Genomic DNA, 20996 nt, shown 5'->3' with positions numbered 1-20996 from the left:
TTATTTTACTCTGACATCATTCTGTGATAGCATATTGCATCAATAATAAATCACACGTTATCCTTATTTTCGACCATTAGTATACTTCATACTATCATGGCTGAAACAGACTTCTTACCAATCAACCAAGCTTTCAAGGACACCTGCCAAAGTAGTGTGTTAAGAGGCGGTAGGGTATGGCTTATCAAAAGCGCTGCCTTTCTAATTTAGTAAATCCATTAAACAGTTTTCCAGATTTATTTCATACAAAATATAAATAAGGACTTTCTTTTGTTTGTTAATTAATTATGAAGCAACAAAGAAAGAAAACAAGAGGGTCATGATGACCCTGAATCGCTCACCTGAGTATATTGAACCACATGTTTCAAATGGCAAACTGATGGTAAAATATTAGAAAGTAGATCAGTAGGTCACATTTATGGTCACTGAAAGATTGGTATGCAAAACTGTACATGTCATCCAAATTTCAAGGCTGGATCTTAAACTGGAGTGGTCACAAGCAAAAGTTTACGCATGGACACACGGACGACGTAGACCTACTGACCTAGTTTTTGACCGCAGCTGACCCAGTTTCGAACTTGACCTAGATATCATCAAGATGAATATTCAGCTCTAGAGAGGTCACAAGGTTTTTCTATTATTTGACCCACTGACCTAGTTTTTGATGGCACGTGACCTCGTTTTGAACTTGAACTAGATATCATCAAAGTGAACATTCTGACCAATTTTCATGAAGATCCATTGAAAAGTATGGACTCTAGAGAGGTCACAAAGTTTTTCTATTTTTAGACCTACTGACCTAGTTTTTGATCGCACGCGACCCAGTTTCAAACGAAATCACTTCCGCATGACGTCACAACATGTTTTACTTACCTTTACGCCAAGCTCTTTAAGTAAAGCAAGAGTTTCTTCCCTTTATATGGCTATTTTTAGAGTAAAAATGTTCCGACAAAATACCGTATTTGTTCAAAATTTACTACGAGCGCACCTTAGAACAATTTTCTCTCATGTATCATTCTCCGTGTTTTTGTAATCCTCAACACATATCCAAAAACTAAAATTGTTCTCCCCTGCGCTCGTATCGTACTTTGCTGATAAAGTGCATGAAAATATCTAAAAATGTACAAAATCTGTGTTGATAACATGAAACTAGACCATGGATCATTACTTTTAACGCAAAACTGATACATTTTTTCTTCAAAAAATGCAAGATTAATCATTTATCTTTCAAATAATCCATATTGTTGAGATGTATTTTTACTTTCATTTTCTTCGAAATTTGGGGGCTAAAACTGTGCCTTATCATACATGGTCCTTTGATGATAAAATTCTTATTACTTTTGCATACACAAAAAACATGACTCCATTGCGGGTTAGAATCAAAATTCTTATAATATATCCCAAACATTTAATTTTTTGTTAAATTAAATCACTCTCGTTCAGTTGGGCATCATTGTCCAGGGCATTTTTGGGGCTGAATATGGGCCCCATTCCCCTCATGAAATAATATGTTTTTTTCCCCTTTTCCAGGAAGAAAATTCCCCTGATAATAGGTTGTTTGACACAAGTACATGTAAATATGACCTCTCTTTCAAGTTGTAATAAATTTGAGCCGTGCCATGGGAAACCAACATAGTGGGTTTGCGACCAGCATGGATCCAGACCAGCCTGCGCATCCGCTCAGTCTGGTCAGGATCCATGCTGTTCGCAATCAGTTTCTCCAATTCCAATAGGCTGTAAAAGCGAACAGCATGGACCCTGACCAGACTGCGCAGATGCGCAGGCTGGTCTGGATCCATGCTGGTCCCAACCCCACTATGTTGGTTTTCTCTTGGCAAGGCTAATATTATAATCAGGGTTCCCACTCTTTTCCATGGAAATAATTCAAGGACTTTTCAAGGACTTTTCCAGGACATTTTCACAAAATTCAAGGACTAATAGAGCGCCTCGTGGTTCAAAGGTAGAGTGCCCGAACCTGATCCAGACATTGTAGGTTCAAGTCCCGTCAGAAGTGAAATTCTTTCACTGCTTCTAAGATCTTTAATAGGTGCTAGGACTTTAAGAAAATAAGCTAGAGCTATCCCTAAAGGGGATGAATACTTCTGCCTCGCTCACTGTCACTTGGTTAAAGTAGTACTGTTTAAGAGACATAATGGAAAATATCTAGGTCCGAGTTATCTCCCCTTTGCTAGATTATCTTGTAATATGAATATCCTGATGCTATATACTGCCAGTCTGTAAAGTTTCAACAAAACCCTTCAAATAGTTTAGAGTTAAGTTCACAAGAATCATGGACAGACATAAATGGACAGATAGACAGACTCCAATATACCCCCTTTGAACTTCACCAGTGGGGGTATAATACATGTAAATTTAATTAAACTAAAAAACAGGACTCAATTTTCACCAAGCATTTAGGATTTTTCAAAGTTGTCATTAGGTGGCTTTTTAGATTGACTTCTTGTGCTGATAAGCATCTCTTCACCTTGTGATAAAATTTTAAGGGTGTTCTGCAATTTGTCATATGTATTTCAGTCAGATTATAAGCACGGACAATGCAGTCATCTGGCAATACAGACTTATTGTCAATTTTCAGACTTTTGCGGTTGTATTAATGTATTTTACACTAGCTTTGCCAATTTCTCTTCTTTGTAAGAAAGAAATCATTTTTCAAAGTGTGCCACATTTTTCTTTCATCTTAATCACTAGACACTTTACTAAGAAAGACAACTCCGTATGGACTAAGTAGGTGTAACACTACTAAAATCTCAACTGATGTGAAGAGTTGAAGACGCGAATTTTTCAAGAACAGGGATAGCAATGCCGGTGTTTCTCTATTTAAATATGTTTGCTTTTTATGTACACTGGCAATATTGTGAGCATATAGAAAGAACAAAATTCCCGACTTTTTCCAGGTTTTTTTGCTCTTTCTTTAAATTCAAGTACTTTCAAGGCCTTGAAAATGAAATGAAAAATTCAAGGACTTTTCCAGTTTTCCTGGAAGCGTGGGAACCCTGTATAATGCCTCTTACCATATGACTTTGGAAGGTTACTGCTGCAATATAGTTACATTAGTTAAAAATGATTGAAAACAGTATTAGTAAGTATGAAAAGTAGTAACACATAATTATATGGCTAAAAACTTGCCCTTTTTGTCTTGAAACATTCCCCTTCCTGACGGTATGGGTACCTGTCCCAAAAAGTTGTCTAGTGCCCTATTGTGGTACCACACTCTGGCTACACTATTACTAAAATACAAAAGTCGGAGGGGCACCTGGGGTCTTCCTCCACCATCAAAGCTGGAAAGTCGCCATATGACCTAAAATGTGTCGGTGCGACGTAAAACCCAACCAAAAAAAAACAAACAAAAGTAACTTACAAGACGCAGATTGTGACCCGTGTCCATGACTATGTGAATGGCTGCCATGGTGACCATGTCCGTTACTATGGTGACCTCCATGTGCGCTATGACCTCTGTGAACTCCATGTAGTAAGTGACCTTGGTGACCTGGAATAAATGCTGTCATTTTCAGACAGAAGTCAGCAGACTAAATTATTAGACAAGAAATTTTCGTAACCGTAAAACCAGATATTTTCGCGAGGCTTTAATTTTTCGCTATATTCGCGAGGCCCTACATCTTGTGAAAATTAATCCTCGCGTAAATATTCACCATCAATAATTCAAATACAAGTATGATACCATTTTTACAATGTCGCGAAAATTAAACCTCGTGAACATACTCAAAATCGCAAAATTTTGACCCAGCGAAAATATATGCTTTTACAGTAGAGTTTTAATCACAACATCATACTGACAAAATCAAATTTAATCTTTATTTAGTAATATTCTATGCTATTTAACATGTTTTTTTTTTGTTTTTTTTTTTGTTTTGGGTTTAACGCCGTTTTTCAACAGTATTTCAGTTATGTAACGGCGGGCAGTTAACCTAACCAGTGTTCCTGGATTCTGTACCAGTACAAACCTGTTCTCCGCAAGTAACTGCCAACTTCCCCACATGAATTATCAGAGGTGGAGGACGAATGATTTCAGACACAATGTCTTTTATCAAATCGTCACATCAAAGAACATAAGCCCCGCCCAGGGATCGAACTTGCGACCCTGCGATCCGTAGACCAACGCTCTCCCTACTGAGCTAAGCGGGCGGGCTTATTTAACATGTACATGCAGTATTTGGCGTTCATCTATGTTAATTCTGAGAACAATTCCCCTTCGCAAAATTAACCATTGATACAGTATTTAAGGGGGACATTGAGTAGAGACCTTAAATCATACTATGACAGAGAAATTTAAGCAAGAGTAATGGGCCCGCCCGCTTAGCTAAATAGGGAGAGCGCAGATCTACGGATCTAGGGGTCGTAATTTCGAGCCCTGGGCGAGGCGTATGCTCTCCGTGACGATTTGATAAAAGACATTGTGTCTGAAATCATTCGTCCTCCACCTCCGATTCATGTGTGGAAGTTGGCAGTTACTTGCAGAGAAAAGATGTGTACTGGTACAGAATCCAGGAACACTGGTTAGATTAACTGCCTACCGTTACATAACTGAAATACTGTTGAAAAATGGCGTTAAACCCAAAACAAACAAAGAAACAAACAAGAGTAATGGCTCTCTTGGTGAAAAAAAAAAATCCGTATTATTTACCAAATATACAGTAATTTTTCAAATATTATACAAAATCATTTTACTACTTCATGAGAATTTTTCTTGAAACTGTTTACCTGTAGGTATATGATGCCCGTGCGAGGATGACATTGCCGGAACATGACTGTGTGGATGACACTGCCCCGATGGAAGATTCTGGTTGCTATGGTTACAGGCCGATCGTTCTGTTCTTTCTGTACAGGAAACTGGCTGGAAACCCGGATGTAAATGCTGAAAAGCAGATAATAAGCAAACTAGAATTGTGTACCAAAACTATCAAAGGACCATAACTGCAGTAAAAATAGTCACAGAAAAAAATTCTTCCTTTATGGTCTTATGTACAGCTAGCTTGTTCGTCTGTAAGGTTTGAAACAAATAAGGCTAATAGTGTGAGAGGAGTTGGACAACATTTGTCTCTATATTCCATAAAGCAAAATGATCAAAGGGCCATAACTTATGGTCATCTGCACATCTAGCTTGTTCAGCTGTAAAAGTTTGAAGCAGATCAGGCTAATAGTGTAGGAGTTGAACATACAAGATTTGTCTCTAAATTCCATAAATCAAAACTATCCAAGGGCCATAACTGCAGTAAAAATAGTCACAGAAAAAATCCCATCCTTTATGGTCATGTGCACATCTACATGACATAGCTTGTTCGTCTGTGAAAGTTTGGAGCAAATCAGGCCAATAGTGTAGAAGGAGTTGGACATACAAGATTTATCTCTATAATCCATAAATCAAAACTATCCAAGGGCCATAACTGCAGTCAAAATAGTCACAGAAATAAATCCTTCCTTTATGGTCATCATCATATCTAGGTTGTTCATCTGTAAAAGTTTGAAGCAAATCATGCTAATAGTGTGAGTATAAGTTAGATAATACATAAAAGTGTGTTACCGGCTGGTATCATCATGCGCGGGGGAATCTCAGGGAACGTAATTTGGGTAGCAAACGAGCCTCGTAGAGGCGAGTTTGCTATCAAATTACGTTCCCTGAGATTCTCCCAAGCATGATGATACTCGCTGGTAACACACGCGTATGTATTGTCTAACTGATTTATTGCATGATTAAAAACAGTAAACTGAACACATTTTTTAAATATCTTAAATTTAAAATATTTAAAAATATTTCCCCTCTTGAGCCTCCCTTAGAAACCCCCAACTACCATATAAAAGCCAGAAGATGGCGCTGGGCAGGTTTTTTATATAAATTATGCATGCTTTACATCAGAGATCCCTTTTTCAAAATTTTAAATAAACTACTGAAAAAAAAATTTTAAAAAGTGCATAAATACGCATTGAAAAATTCTTTATCAATTGGTGTAATTGTTTTTCAAAACAAAAAGTTGTGAAATAGAGTTTCAAAAGTAATTTAAACTAACTGCTAAAAATTTGAATTTGCCGGGGTGGGGGGTGGGGAAGGCGCTAACGAGGTCATGAACCCTGGAGAAATAGGGAATGTAAACAAACCCCACGTGGCTAATTTTATCAACAAACGTTTCATGTATCGATGAAATTAACACCTAGAGCATATTGTAAAGTTTTGCCAGAAACGTAATTTGAATTTTTAAACTGAATAGAATATCATAATCATTTTTTGCAGTTACATTTTTATGTTATTTAAAAAATCAAGATTTAAATCAAGATGTAGAGAACTAAACTACTGAAATACAGTAATAAATTATTTCAAATAGCTTATCATTTTCAATACCTTATCACAGCAACACTTGCTAATTTGTGTGTATTGTTCTACATCCCAGACAGAGAAAACTGTGAGCGATACCTGTGTGCAACGGAATTTAGAGCACGGCTAACCGTGGCGATACCAGAATTTAGAAAACACATAACTTCAAAGGAAAATGCCGCAGTCATGCAATAAGAGGAGATGGACAAACAAGATTTCGGGACATATGGACAGCAGCAGTGCTATATGCCCTCCAAATAAATGTGTGTGTGTGTGTGTGTGTAGAGGTGGGGGGGGGGGGATAAAAATTTAGTCATCAGTTCTCTGTGGTTTTCCCGAGCGGAAGAGTTGCTGCCCTTGAACTATGGGTATGATTACAAACAAGTTCATCTAAAAATTAAACTTGTAAGCATTTGGACGGACATCAAACTGACCATTCTCTTTCCTAGAACAAATATTTTTCCAAAAACATTGCTGAAAAGTCCCGCATGAGAAAAGTAGGAACTTTCACGTTTCATTACAATTTTGTTCATAAAACTGCGTGTTCAGTAGCAAATATCATAGCATAACATACATTCAATCAATGAAATGCTATCAATATAGTTATATCTTGTGACAGTCAGAAATTTCAGGGAATTCCCCTTTCAATTGAAAATGAAACCAAAGTTCTCCCTAAGAGCCCTCTGGCCCCATACTCCCATAGTGAGGGAGGGCCCTCATTTTTTTCCTTCTTTAAAATTTAAAAAACAAGAGCTGTCTGATGACAGCGCGCTCGACTATTCGAAGAATTGATTGAAGAATGGGGTCAAAATATTTCCAAGATATTCAGACAAAAGAAATAAATAAATTAGACAAATAATGTTCCTGTATTTCTTTGATTTCGATAAGTGTTTGCACTAAATGGCAATGTATGAACCAATTTCAAAGTCCAAAAAGGGCCATAATTCAGTCAAAATAGTTATGTACTCTTGCCTACAGATGGAAATCATAATGATAAACAAGTGTTCAAAGTTTAAAAGCCATATGTCAAATAGTTTTGACAAAACGTGGATTTGTATGAAAACAGAACCAATTTCAAAGTCCAAAAAGGGCCATAATTCAGCAAAAATAATGACAGAGTTATGTACTCTTTCCTACAGATAGAAACTATTATACTAAACAAGTGATAAAAGTTTCAAAGCCACATGTCAAACACTTTACAAAAACAAGAAGGCCATGATGGCCCTATATCGCTCACCTGTTATCATTGCACTTGAGGACAAGAAGGTCCTCAGAAAAAATATCTAAATCCAAAGGACAGGAACAACAAAGGGAAGAAATTTAACCAAAAAGAAGAAAAAAATTCTTACAAGGTATAGATATGTCAAAAAACACCTAAAAATTGGAGGTACCATCCACATAGCTAATTTTGGCCCTTTCAGGGGCCATAACTCTGGAACCCATAATGGGATCTGGCCAGTTCAAGAAAGGAACCGTGATCTTATGGTGATACAAGTTGTGTGCAAGTTTGGTTAAAATAAAATCATAAATGAAACCGCTATCGTGCAGACAAGAAATTGATGACGCACGGACGGACGGACGCACGGACTGACGACGGACGACGGACGAAGGGTGATCACAAAAGCTCACCTTGTCACTATGTGACAGGTAAGCTAAAAAAAAGCCCTGTCCGGCTAATTTAAAATGGTCTTTCCATCGAGTCTACTTCATTTTTTTCAGTTCTGAAAGTATTACAACGAAATTTTTTATGTACCGTACTTACTGATATAAATCCATTTTGATTACAATCAGGGGAGGTAATCAGATATAAAATAACTCTGGAACTTACGACTGGATCTGATTTGTCATGGAATCCAAGATTTATTGTTGCTGAAGATATTTTGGAAGTTTGTATCAAATAAAACCATAAATGAAGTCTCTATATCCTTATGACGGCCAGCACATATTTATGCAATCTCGCCAAGCATATGTATGTTTTTGACAACACAGTAAATGGCGTCACTCAACCTTCAGCTATTTCCGGAAGTAAATAAAATGAAACTAGAAATGTTAAACTTAAAAACGAAAGCTGCATTTTGATTCGTAGATAGTCAGGGGTCATGCGCAGGGGTAACCCCGTCTAAATGTATGCGTGTGACTTCTTTTTTTTTTTTTTTTTTTTTTTTTTTCCTTTTTTTTTTTTGCTATTGGGGAGCCAATTTTCAGCACTTTATTATGAATTGAAATTACCTGGGCTTTAGTACAGCATGTCAGCTTTTAATCTATGAAAAAATATTTGAGCTGTTGATAAACACAAATCCCACAGGGGTCCGTAATGGACCAAGCGTACATTGATAATTTTGGAACTTTATCAAACCGCTCAAAATGTCATTTTTGATGTTGTCTGGGAGTGTCAGTATATGCCTCAGATGTAAGATAAAACCGTGTTTGAGAGCTGCAGACCTAGACATTTCAGAAATATTTTCAAAATAAGTTTCGTGTAATAAATGTTGTTTCTACGGAAGCGTGAAAGGGCCATCAGACGCTAATACGTTTTAGTACGTTAAGGCTGTGGAAAGGATATACAGATTTCCTAAAATGCATTTTAGTTTAGCCAATTTTGTCTCAAACGTCAGTTTTCCAACAGACGTGTTAAAAAATGTCGAAAAAGCACTGATTTTTAGATAAAAGATGATTTCTCTAATAACCTTAGGACGGCCAGCACATATTTATGCAATCTCGCCAGGCATATGTATGTTTTTGACAACACAGTAAATGACGTCACTCAACCTTCAGCTATTTCCGGAAGTAAATGGAAGTAGAAATGTTAAACTTGAAAACGAGCTGCATTTTGATTCGTAGATAGTCAGGGGTCACGCGCAGGGGTCACCCCGTCTAAATGTATGCGCATGGACTTCATTTTTTTTTTTTTTTTTTTTTGCTATTGGGGAGCCAATTTTCAGCACTTTATTACGAATTGAAATTACCTGGGCTTTAGTACAGCATGTCAGCTTTTAATCTATGAAAAAATATTTGAGCTGTTGATAAACACAAATCCCACAGGGGTCCATAACGGACCAAGCGTACATTGATAATTTTGGAACTTCATCAAATCGCTCAAAATGTCATTTTTGATGTTGTCTGGGAGTGTCAGTATATGCCTCAGATGTAAGATATAACCGTGTTTGAGAGCTGCAGACCTAGACATTTCAGAAATATTTTCAAAATAAGTTTCGTGTAATAAATGTTGTTTCTACGGAAGCGTGAAAGGGCCATCAGACGCTAATACGTTTTAGTACGTTAAGGCTGTGGAAAGGATATGGCTGCAAAAGCCAAAATAGCCGATTCTGGACCTTTAAGGGGCCATAACTCTTGAACCCAATAAGGAATCTGGCCAGTTCAACAAAGGAAGCAAGATCTTGTGGTGATACAAGTTGTGTGCAAGTTTGGTTAAAATCAAATCTTAAATGAAGCTGCTATTGTACAGACAAGGTCAAAATAGCTAATTTTGGCCCATTCAGGGGCCATAACTCTGGACCCCATTATGGGATCTGGCCGGTTCAAGAAAGGAACCAAGATCTTATGGTGACACAAGTTTTGTACAAGTTTGATTAAATTCAAATCATAAATGAAGCTGCTATTGTGCAGACAAGGTCAAAATAGCTAATTCTGGCCCTTTCAGGGGCCATAACTCTGGAACCCATAATGGAATCTCGCCAGTTCAAGAAAGGAACCAAGATCTTATGGTGATACAAGTTTTGTGCAAGTTTGGTTAAAATAAAATCATAAATGAAGCTGCTATTGTGCAGACAAGGTCAAAATAGCATTTTTTGGCCCTTTCAGGGGCCATAACTCTGGAACCCATAATGGGATCTGGCCAGTTCAAGAAAGGAACCGGCATCTTATGGTGATACAAGTTGTGTGCAAGTTTGGTTAAAATAAAATCAATAATGAAACCACTATCGTGCAGACAAGAAATTGTTGACAGACGGACGGACAGGACGGACGAAGGGTGATCACAAAAGCTCACCTTGTCACTATGTGACAGGTGAGCTAAAAATGAACTGGTACGGAAAACTAAGTCAAAAGGGGCCATAATTCAGCCAAAATCCTTGATGGAGTTATGTACTCTTGCCTATAACTGGATATGGATATGGTGATGGTAAACAGGTGTTGAAAGTTTCAAAGCTTTACCTCAAAAGACTTTGTCAAAATATGAACTGGTACGAAATATTAACCCAGATTTCTAAGTCAAAAAGGGCCATAATTCAACCAAAATCCTTGATGGAGTTATGTGCTCTTGTCTATAACTGGACATGGTGATGGTAAACAAGTGTTGAAAGTTTCAAAGCATTATCTCAAAAGACTTTGTCAAAATATGAACTGGTACGAAAAAATTAACCAAGATTTCTAAGTCGAAAGGGGCCATAGTTCAGCCAAAATCCTTGATGGTGTTACCGGGTATGTGCTCTTGCCTATAACTGGCCATGGTGATGGTAAACAAGTGTTGAAAGTTTAAAAGCTTTATCTTAAAAGACTTTGTCAAAATATGAACTGGTACGAAAAACTTAACCAGGATTTCTAAGTCAAAAGGGGCCATAATTCAGCCAAAATCCTTGATGGAGTTATGTACTCTTGCCTATAACTGGCCATGGTGATGGTAAACAAGTGTTGAAAGTTTCAAAGCTTTATCTTAAAAGACTTTGTCAAAATATGAACTGGTACAAAAAACTTAACCATGATGGGGCCATAATTCAGCCAAAATCCTTGATGGAGTTATGTGCTCTTGCCTATAACTGTCCATGGTGATGGTAAACAAGTGTTGAAAGTTTAAAAGCTTTATCTCAAAAGACTTTGTCAAAATGTGGACTGGAACGAAAAATGTAACCAAGGTGTGACGCCGACGCCCTAGTATGATAGCCCTACTTATTCTTCAAATAGTCGAGCTAAAAACTGTCAAAATCAAAGTCTTATTTTGTGTCAAATGGAGCCTGCATTTTTTTCTTTCCTAATTATCAGTGACATAAATGGTTACCCTTGGGCATACGTCTTCAGTCTGCATTGTTGAATGAGAGCGACAGGATGTCCGTGCTGACGTCTCCGTAGAAGGCTGTTCAACACTTGGTGTCGATGACGACAAAGATGGTGGTACCCAAGACCTAATTTCTGACGGTGGGGTATTTGGTAATCGTGGTGTCGCTATTTCATTCTGGCAAGGTTTTGACTTTTCTTTCAAATGTGAAATTTCTGGCTTTGGTTTAACAACTTCTGCACTGGAGTGTGGTGTATGATCTACATCCCGTTCAAAAGTTGTTGGTGCCGAAATGACATTTTCTGCCCTAACCGGTGCTGGCGCCGCTAGAACTCTACGATTGTGGAGATCTTCACAGTCATCTGATTCTGTCAAGTCAACGACTACCGTAGCTCGGCTAGAAAGGTCTTGCCGTCGCCTTGGAGGCCTGAAAGCACATTAGAATACCTTATAGAAAAATGTATAAATGATTATACAATGTATATGCATTACCAGTATTCAGTTCTGACACCTTAGTTAGCCTAAAACATGAACTAACGTACACAACTAAGCTTATTTTTGTTCATTTTTATAAAAAAATATGGATAAATTATATAATTTCTTATTAATTTGTCTAGACAGTTTTCTAACATTCAAAACAATTTTTCCTCTTCAAAGTTCTATTCAATATGTTCTTAACTCTTAGCATACTAGCAGCAATTGAATCTGCCTTTGCGACCAGTGCACATCCATGCAGTCTGATCATGATCTACACTGTTCACTGTCAGTAAATCTTCAGTGCATTCCCCTATGACTATAAATGGTAATGTCCAAATTTAAAGATACAGTAATCCATTTTAGAAACATAGTTGGGTAAGGGTTAATCATATAACTAAGAGTTACCTATTTGTTTCAATTTTCACAACCTCTATATCACTATCATCCGATGCAGACGGTAAGTGGACTTCCGGTAAAACTGGAGAATCAGAACGACGTCCAGAATTTTCACTTCTAGTATTTTCGTCAGTATCTATTCCTGTTAAATCTATACTCCTTTCATTATCAGATATCATTTCGGTAGGATCGTGTGGCCTATCAGACCATATCCGCTCGCGTATTACTGAATTATGCATGTCTTTTAGCGACTTTCTCCGTTCTGGATGAATTTGAGCACTATTCGAGTTTCTCGTTGTATTATCTCGTATAACACTTGACTGACGGCTGTCACCTGAACTGTTATTTATAATTTGCTGAGATTGAGTCATCTGTAAAATGCGTGTTTCCGAACTCGGTGGGAAGTTATTAGTTGGCTGCAGAAAGGTTTGTTCAAAGCTGTCACCTTTACGGCCAGATCTTCTTGTCTGAAGAGCTTTTCCTTTCAAATTAGACTCAATAACTCCTTGTTCTGGGTAGTGTTCACAATGAGAATTGTCACACGTATGAAATTTCTGACCAGATTCTAATTTTATTGCTTTTGGGCGCACAATTCCAAGATTATCGTGTGAATGAGTTCTTGGTGACCGATCATTATGACTACAAAGTCCTTCCTCATGTGGACTGTAACGAGGAAGAACCAGTGAACGTGATCCAGGATTAGATGCAAGTCCCCCGCTAGCATTATTTACTGACATTACATCAATATCGGTGTCCGAGGACTCACCGGTTTCGCTGTTAGTATCCATGCTCTCTTGGGAAGAGAAAATTGGAAGTGACTTAGAATGTCCTAAAATCCTGTTTCCATATTGATTATGCCCAATGATTCCCGAACTAGTCGAGGGCTGTGGACTTGTTGTGTGATTGCTTATGTATCCCCGTGAATCTAGGCAAGGATCTCCCGTTGGAACTTCATGACTACGGTCTAAAACCGAATCTGGGCTCTGGCTACGATCCCTGTTACCAGAATAGTTGTCGATTTCAAAACGATGATCGTGACTTTTTTCACGAGTGTGTGGACTGGTTTGCCTACGAGGCGAAAAAGTGTCATTTTGGGGAGAAGGAATGTGATTTCGGTTCCGGTTTTCAACAATACGCGAAACATGAGCACTGTTTGGACTGACCATGTCTCTACTTGCACCACTTGAATGATTTCTGCATGAGCAGGTATGAGATTTTTGCTTGCGTTTTCCTCGCTGGTTTGATTTTGGCAGGTTAAATAAAGCGTAAGGATTCAAAGAGTCAAACATGGGATCATCGGAATGATCACTCCAAGCTTCGCGTGGGGTCTCTCCCCATGCCAAACGCGGAGTCCCTAAAGACTCGTAAGGAAAATGAGGATTCCTTCGTAAGTGTGCTCGATCGTGAATATCACATACTCGCCCGTTATCGAGCCTCATGTCTGGTCTATTCCTATCTAAATGTCCAGAACTCCTGTGTGTCTTTCGTATTATCGGCAAATCACAACTTAAACTACAGTCTTCGGAATCACTCCCAGAGGAACACATTTCAACCATACTATCCTGCCAATTCTCATTTCCAGGTTGCAATCTTGTTACGCCAGCACGTGTATCGAACAAAGCTGTACGTGTATTGTCCTGATCTGGCGAAAGCTGAGACAGATGGGTCATATAATTTCGGAAATTTGCCGCCATCTCTGACAGGACAGCGTCGTCACAGTAGGTTACGCTGTTGGGCACGTCTGCAGGAGATATTGGCGAGATCTGACTAGAGTCAACAACACGTGGAACGTAACCTGAAAAACACACATAAATGTAATTGCATTGTCATGGCAACAGAAATTCCATAGCATGATATAATTATTGCATGACAAATAGTTTTAACTAGTATATTGTAGTTCAGTAAGGTCAGGGATGAAACAAACAATACAGAATTAAGTTAGCTTCCAGTAAAATTGTTTAAATCTTAATATTCAAATGAGCCGTGCCATGAGAAAACCAACATAATGGGTTTGCGAGCAGCATGGATCCAGACCAGCCTGCGCATCCATGCAGTCTGGTAAGGATCCATGCTGTTCGCTTTCAAAGCCTACTGCAATTAGAGAAACTGTTAGCGAACAGCATGGATCCTGACCAGACTGTGATGCGCAGGCTGGTCTGGATCCATGCTGGTTGCAAACCCACTATGTTGGTTTTCTCATGGCACGGCTCAAATGTCCAATATTTAGTTTACGTGATACGCATAATTTGTCACGAAAATGACATGAAAAATACACGCTATGCCGAACAACGTCATACTGCTTACATGCCATTCTTAGTGTCACGTTTCTAAATGCCTTTAGTGACCTGCTTAAAAGCATTTTAAGTCTTAAATAATTGAAGATATTTTTCTTCAAATTTTTAGACTTCAAATTCTTCCTGAAAATTTTGTTTACATCAATCTTGATCTTTTGTCACTAATACAGGTCTTGTCATGGAATGGCCCGTATATATTATTACTTTAAGAAGTTACAGACAAATGATCAAAGATGTATAAGTGCTAACAATATAGGGCTGTTTTAATACAATGAAGACATTTCATCTGAAAACAATACATTTATACATGAATCAAACTCTTATTCAGAAGTTATGGCAGAAAAATATGTATCCATAAACGTTAATTTCAAGACCAGGTAACTCTTTCTTGGCCTTGAAGCATAAGAAAACTTCAAACGAAGTTCAGGTGTTGTGAAAGTTATCATAAATCTTACAGAGCAAGCAAACAGGACATAAAAGGAACTAACCGATACATTTTAGGTGAAAAATAATTTCTCTCCAAAATACATTGAAAATGGGTACACTGAAAGTGACTTGTGGTACAAACTTATTTCTGCAAGATATTCTTATAAATAACCCAAAATATTGTGCAGAAGGTAGTAAACTGTTGCAATGCTTTTGAAAAAATGCAGAAAATTTAACGTTTTTCTCGCACTTTTACCAATATCTAACTTCTATATTTTCACACACTTTATCATTTTCCACTGTCATCTGTACATTCTATGCCAAACGTAGTGGAAATGAACATGCTGAAAAAATTTACCAATCCTGTGAGTGAGTAGCTTTAAAGCTTTTAATTATAATCCGCAGATGTACACTAGCAGATCAGTTAAAAAGAGCTGTCAGTGGACAGCGCGCTCGACTATTCTCAGTGCCTGATAGTATAATATAAGCAATGAGTAAAACTTTAACATTACAATAAGCATATTCTGAGTCGAAAAGGGGCCATAATTCAGTCAAAATGCTTGATAGAGTTGCCTCCTCCTTTTTACAGACTGGGGTCATGATGGTAAACAAGTATGCAAAATATCAAAGCAATATCTCAATGGACTTTGAAAATATTTGGGGTGGTACGCAAACTTTAACATTTGTGTGACGCTCACGTTAAAGCCCCAACTTTTACTACCCTGGCAGTAAGTTTTGTAGGAGGGGCCTATCAAATAACAAGGCTACTCCAGGCTGTCTGTCAGCTAAAAATAGCTCACTTTCAATGATTCACAAATCAAATGTAAACAATGGTCAGTTGAAGAAGAAATATGAATTTACATGTTTTGATGATTACAAATTATTATTATACATATTTTGTGCATCCATATCAATATCATTGTTATGAAAAATTGAGTTGAGACTAGCATTCCTGATTTTTAAACTTCTTATTAATGTAAATTGAACAGTGAAACTCGAAATTAAACACTCTTAACTTTTCTGTCATTGCTGGCAGGTCCATTAATTGAGATAATGTAGCAATAAATGCAGAAATGATAAACTATTTAAGTCTGAGATGTAGCACAATGCACACAAATTAGCAAGTGTTGCTGTGATAAGGTCTAATAAAAATGATAAGCTATTTGAAATAATTTTCACTGTATGTCTGTTATTTAGTTCCCTATATCTTTAAAACATTTTTTAAATAACACATAAAAATATAACTGCAGAAATGATTGAATATGATATTCTATTCAGTTTAAAAATTCAAAATTACTTTTCTGGAAAAGTTTTACAATGCACTCTAGGTGTTAATTCTATTGATACATCAAGCCTTCTGCTGATCAAGTTTGTTGATAAAATTAACCACGTGGGAATTGTTTACATTCTCTGTTTTCTCTAGGGTTCATGACCTCATTAGCTCCTCCCGGCAAATTCAAATTTTTGGCAGTTAGGTTTAGATAATTTTTTGAAACTATACTTCACAATTTTTTGTTTTAAAAAATAAAAATACCAATTGATAAAGAATGTTTCAATGTGTATTTATGCAATTTTTCATAACTTTTTATTCAGTAGTTTATTTAAAATTTTGAAAAAGGGCTCTCTAATGTGAAACATGCATAATTTATATAAAAACCTGCCCCAGCGCCATCTTCTGGCTTTTATATGGCAGTTGGGGGTTTAATGCTCACGATCACGCCGACGCCGGGGCGAGTAGGATAGCTCCCCTATTCTTTGAATAGTCGAGCTAAAAAGGCAAACACGGTTGTAAAGAATAAAGAACGGGCTGTGTGCCCTGCTATTTGTTTCAAGCTGGGATGTAGTCTCAAGTTTTCGAGTTAAAGGCCCTGACCTCCAGATTTTCGCTAAAAATGATTTTTCTTTGAAATCGAAGTTTGGTCAAATTATCAGTATTTTTGTTTCTAAACAGTCTTAAAAATGCCAAACCAAGAAAGAACAAGAGCTGTCACTAATGGTGATAAATTACCCTGCAGCGCCTTGATCTTTGACCTGGTGACCTTGACCTTTAACCTGGTGACCCCAAAGTCAATAGGGGTCGTGTACTCAATAATTACTATCAGCATGTAAAGTTTGAAGGTCCTGGGTGCAGTGGTTTGCGAGTAAAGTGCCTTCAAGCAAAAAAGTTAACGTGAAGTTAACGTTGTGACGAACTAACGGGCGGACAGTTGAAAACTAACATGCTTCCCTTTGGGGGCATAATAAAAACATCTGACCTGGCCCTCTGCAACAATAAAAATTTCCCTGCATTCCAATACACGGTTCTTAATCATCGTTAAATATAAAGCTTTACAATTAAAGCAGTTTGCCTCTGGTATCTCGTTACAAACGCTTTTTAACTCTGAATGAAAGAATTAAGTAAAAAACAGACCGATTCTTATGTGTTTCCTATCACATATAATCTGTCAGTTACTAAGTTTTAAAGCCTTCTTAAGAAATATAGCAATTACTTCTTGATACTTATAAAAAAATATTTTGTTGTATTAAAATCTTGAGGTCAGTGCCTTTAAATAATAATAATTCCAGGGTTCCAAAGTTCAGGGGAGCCAAACAAAAAACACTACAAATCCACATTCTGATGTTACAGACTGTAAGACATTATGTTATAAAAAACAGGGTTTTTAATCTTTAGCCTGCTGGCGGCAGGTCATTCTGCCTTTGCGACTAGTGCAGGCTGATCATGGTCTGCACTGTTTGCTATTCAGCCAGTAAATTTTCAGTGAACACCCCTTCAAGTGATAAATGGTATTACCCAAACTGAATGATAGACCAGTCCATTCTAGAAATTCAGCAGGCTAACTTTGAAATGGCTGCACGGATGCACAGGCTGGTCTGGATCCATGCTGGTCGCAAATGCACTTTGTTGGTTTTCTCATGGTGCGGGTCATATAATAAAATCTGTAAAAAGATCCCCTGGAAGCATAGAATGCAACCAAGCAGGATAATAGCAGACTCGTGTTTCTGTTCATGAGAGGCAATGAAATACGCAACAACTCCCACGTCCCCTAGCACCGGCTTAAGCGGAACTCTATTACGCATAATATTGAATGGATTCCATGATCCCAAAGGACCAGAAAATATAACAACACTGAATCCAAGTACGGGGCAACCTTTTACAGCCACCACACGGCACTGAAAGATTGCTGTTGCTATAGTTAATGAAATCTGTAAAAAGATCCTTTGGAAGCATAGAATGCAATCAAAAAAGAATAACCGCAGATTCAGCTTGATAGAGTCTGTTCCATTATAATTCTGAACTGGCTGAAAACAACATACCTGCTGCAGAATCTAACTGGTTGCTGGTTTCCATGGCAACAACATTCTGTGGTTCTGGCGGTACCCAAATAGGAGCACTAATAGTCTCCATACCTGCAAAGACATTGTTCATTGATAACATATTTTCAATGACATATAAATAATAGATCAACTTGTTCTTTATACCAGTTTGTTTCTTCCTATTTTCAATTTTTGCAAAATCTTACTTACTTTAAATATCCTAAAACTTTACCTTCACACCGTTTTATATTTTTGTCTCATTTTCTGGTAATATTATACTACATTGCATCCTTTGTTGGCAAATAAAACACAGTTTTGAATTCAGATGTGTAGCAATCTAATAATGAAGGTCAAAGAACAAACAAATTTAACTGAGTAATTAATGTATCCCACTTTCACACATTCTAAACTGGCATATCCGAATATTTGTCTGTCCGAAATACACTACAATTTCAGTCAGATGTATACATCATATTATACATTTTTGTATTATAACTCAGTTTTTCAATAACAATAGCTGTATCTAATTTTTGTGGATTTTTTTTGAGTTACTTATTGTCTTAGCAGATCTGGAGCATATTTCACATTCACTTTACTTACAAATTGATATTTTTGTTTGAAATTATCTGAAATTATATGCCAGCTTGTTTTGCATCTGGAATCGGGCCATTATTGGTTAATCCTATGTAAACCTTACATCTAATGTGGGAGAGCCAATTGACAACCCTGTGTACAATAAATAACCAGATAAATTTTGCAACTAGATCTGTCACTATTAGAACTTTAAACTTCGTAAAATTTAACTGGCTTACAATGTTGGACACTATTGATTCTGCATTAATTTGCCACCAGTGTAGATCTTTATCAACATGCACATTTGTGCAATCTGATCAAGATCTGCACTTTTCACCATTCAGTCAGTATCATTTTTGTAAGCATCCCTTTTAACAGTTAATGGTACTGTCCAAATTGAAAGATGGACAAGTTCATTATAGAAATTTAGCAGGATAAGGGTTAAGATTTTTTACCTCCGAGTGATTGCTGAATGACAACTTCTGCGCAGGCTTCAAGCAATTGTGGACTTGTTGCCGTCTGACCGGCAGTCGGTCTGTCGGCAATTAGTGAACTAAAACCAGTCGCTCCTTCTCCCGTCATTATGTCATCTTTTGGCACATCTGGCGTCACACCTTCCCGTTTTACATCACTAATATCCGCCTGCCATGCTGATTCGCCTTCATCGGCCACCGCCATTAACTCCGAATCCATTCCAGTTCCGGTATATCTAAAATAAATGATTTTCTTTAAACATTCGATATAAATTCAGATTGAAATAATACAACTGGGCTCACATTCATTTTATTTTTGTACTATCAAATTTTTGTTAGTTCACCTCGTTAAATCTAAATTTGTTATACTGCTAAAGTAAACAACAGTGACTACCAGAAATCGCCAATAAAATTTCATCTAAAAATGTTTCCAACCCGAGTGAGAGCTATTTATGAAAAATTATTACAAAAAACCCAATGTAGTAATGGCAACTATATGACAACTCATAATGTTCAGCTTTTCCCTGGCAGTTATCGTATACACTGGTAACACGGAAATCTACTTAATAGTGCAAGTATACTGTTACCCGAGGGGCCGGAACCCTAAACACTTCCTAACTTACCAGACCCTAGTCACTGCCAAAAATTATCATTTCCAATCCAAGAAAAACAGCTTGAATCTATAACAGTTTCTCTAATTGCAATAGACTTTGAAAGCGAACAGCATGGATCCTGACCAGACTGTGCGGATGTGCAGGCTGGTCTGGATTCATGCTGGTCGCAAACCCACTATGTTGGTTTTCTCATGGCGCGGCTCAAATGTTGTTCTGTATGTCACACCAAAATGTTATTTTCAATATTACTCCAAGATAAAGGTAGAATGCACTTTAGCGATCGCCAGCAGTTTACAATGCCCATATGCAGCAAGTTGGGTTGTGCGGGGAAAAGTGGGGCTGTGGGGGCAGCAGTCCCCAAACATATTCATCTAAAAATAAGGAAGTGTCAAACTATCCCTAGTCTGCGTTCAAGCCATCTGGTAACTGGATGCCTAGCCTATCCGCTAGGGTTTTTCTTGCCGTTCGGTAATCAATTTATTTAAAATAGTCTAATAAATTAATTTATCATATTTATCAAAATGACTTAACTGAATTAGAATAATGGGAATCTCAGTGGTCAATGGAATTTAATCCTGATAAAATTTAATGTGGTCATCAGAAATTCAAAACCACTTTTCATATAAATTACATGAAATCAAACTTAAATGTACAAAAAGTGCAAAGTACTTAGGAGAAACAATTAGTGAAGACTTTAGCTGAAAATAACACATAGAAGCTAAGTCAACATAAGCAACAAATACTCTCAGTTATTAACCCTTAGCCTGTAGCAGCAAGTTATTCTGCATTTGCGACCAGTGCAGACCAAGATCAGCCTGCACAGCCGTGCACTGTTCAGTATTCTGTCTGTAGATTTTCATTGAACACCCCTTTGAATAATAAATGTTATTGCCCATATTGAATGTTGGACCAGTCCATTTTATAAGAAAACATGTCATACTAAATGACCATATATAGTTTTCAAATCATTGAAATGCTCTAAAGTGCTGAAAATGAGGTCTGAAATTTTATTGTTTATATGAAATGAAGAAGGAACTGAATTGGTAGAATGAAACCTCTAGGTTGAGCAGG

General features: G+C 37.3%; 1 protein-coding gene across 2 annotated transcripts in view; it reads right to left on the bottom strand.

The window, feature by feature from the left end:
- The window catches only part of LOC123542205 (LIM domain-containing protein A-like), a 51640-nt gene extending 32069 nt beyond the window's left edge, over positions 1-19571 (bottom strand). The window contains exons 1-6 of one of the 2 annotated variants that reach the window (XM_053532179.1): positions 19294-19571; positions 18266-18358; positions 12240-14025; positions 11361-11784; positions 4741-4894; positions 3380-3520 (exon numbers count right to left, since the gene is read on the bottom strand). In XM_053532179.1, the coding sequence (XP_053388154.1) occupies positions 3380-3520; positions 4741-4894; positions 11361-11784; positions 12240-14025; positions 18266-18358; positions 19294-19531 (2836 nt within the window). In that variant the 5' untranslated portion in view covers positions 19532-19571. The remainder of the gene's footprint in view (positions 1-3379; positions 3521-4740; positions 4895-11360; positions 11785-12239; positions 14026-18265; positions 18359-19293) is intronic. The other variant, XM_053532180.1, reaches the window with a different exon arrangement.
- Between the last annotated feature and the right edge of the window lie 1425 nt (positions 19572-20996).

Source organism: Mercenaria mercenaria, chromosome 19 (assembly GCF_021730395.1).
Source record: "Mercenaria mercenaria strain notata chromosome 19, MADL_Memer_1, whole genome shotgun sequence".
In the NCBI taxonomy this organism is placed as follows: domain Eukaryota; kingdom Metazoa; phylum Mollusca; class Bivalvia; order Venerida; family Veneridae; genus Mercenaria; species Mercenaria mercenaria.
Note: the sequence above shows the minus strand (reverse complement) of the source record. Positions and strands in the feature narration are given on the sequence as shown.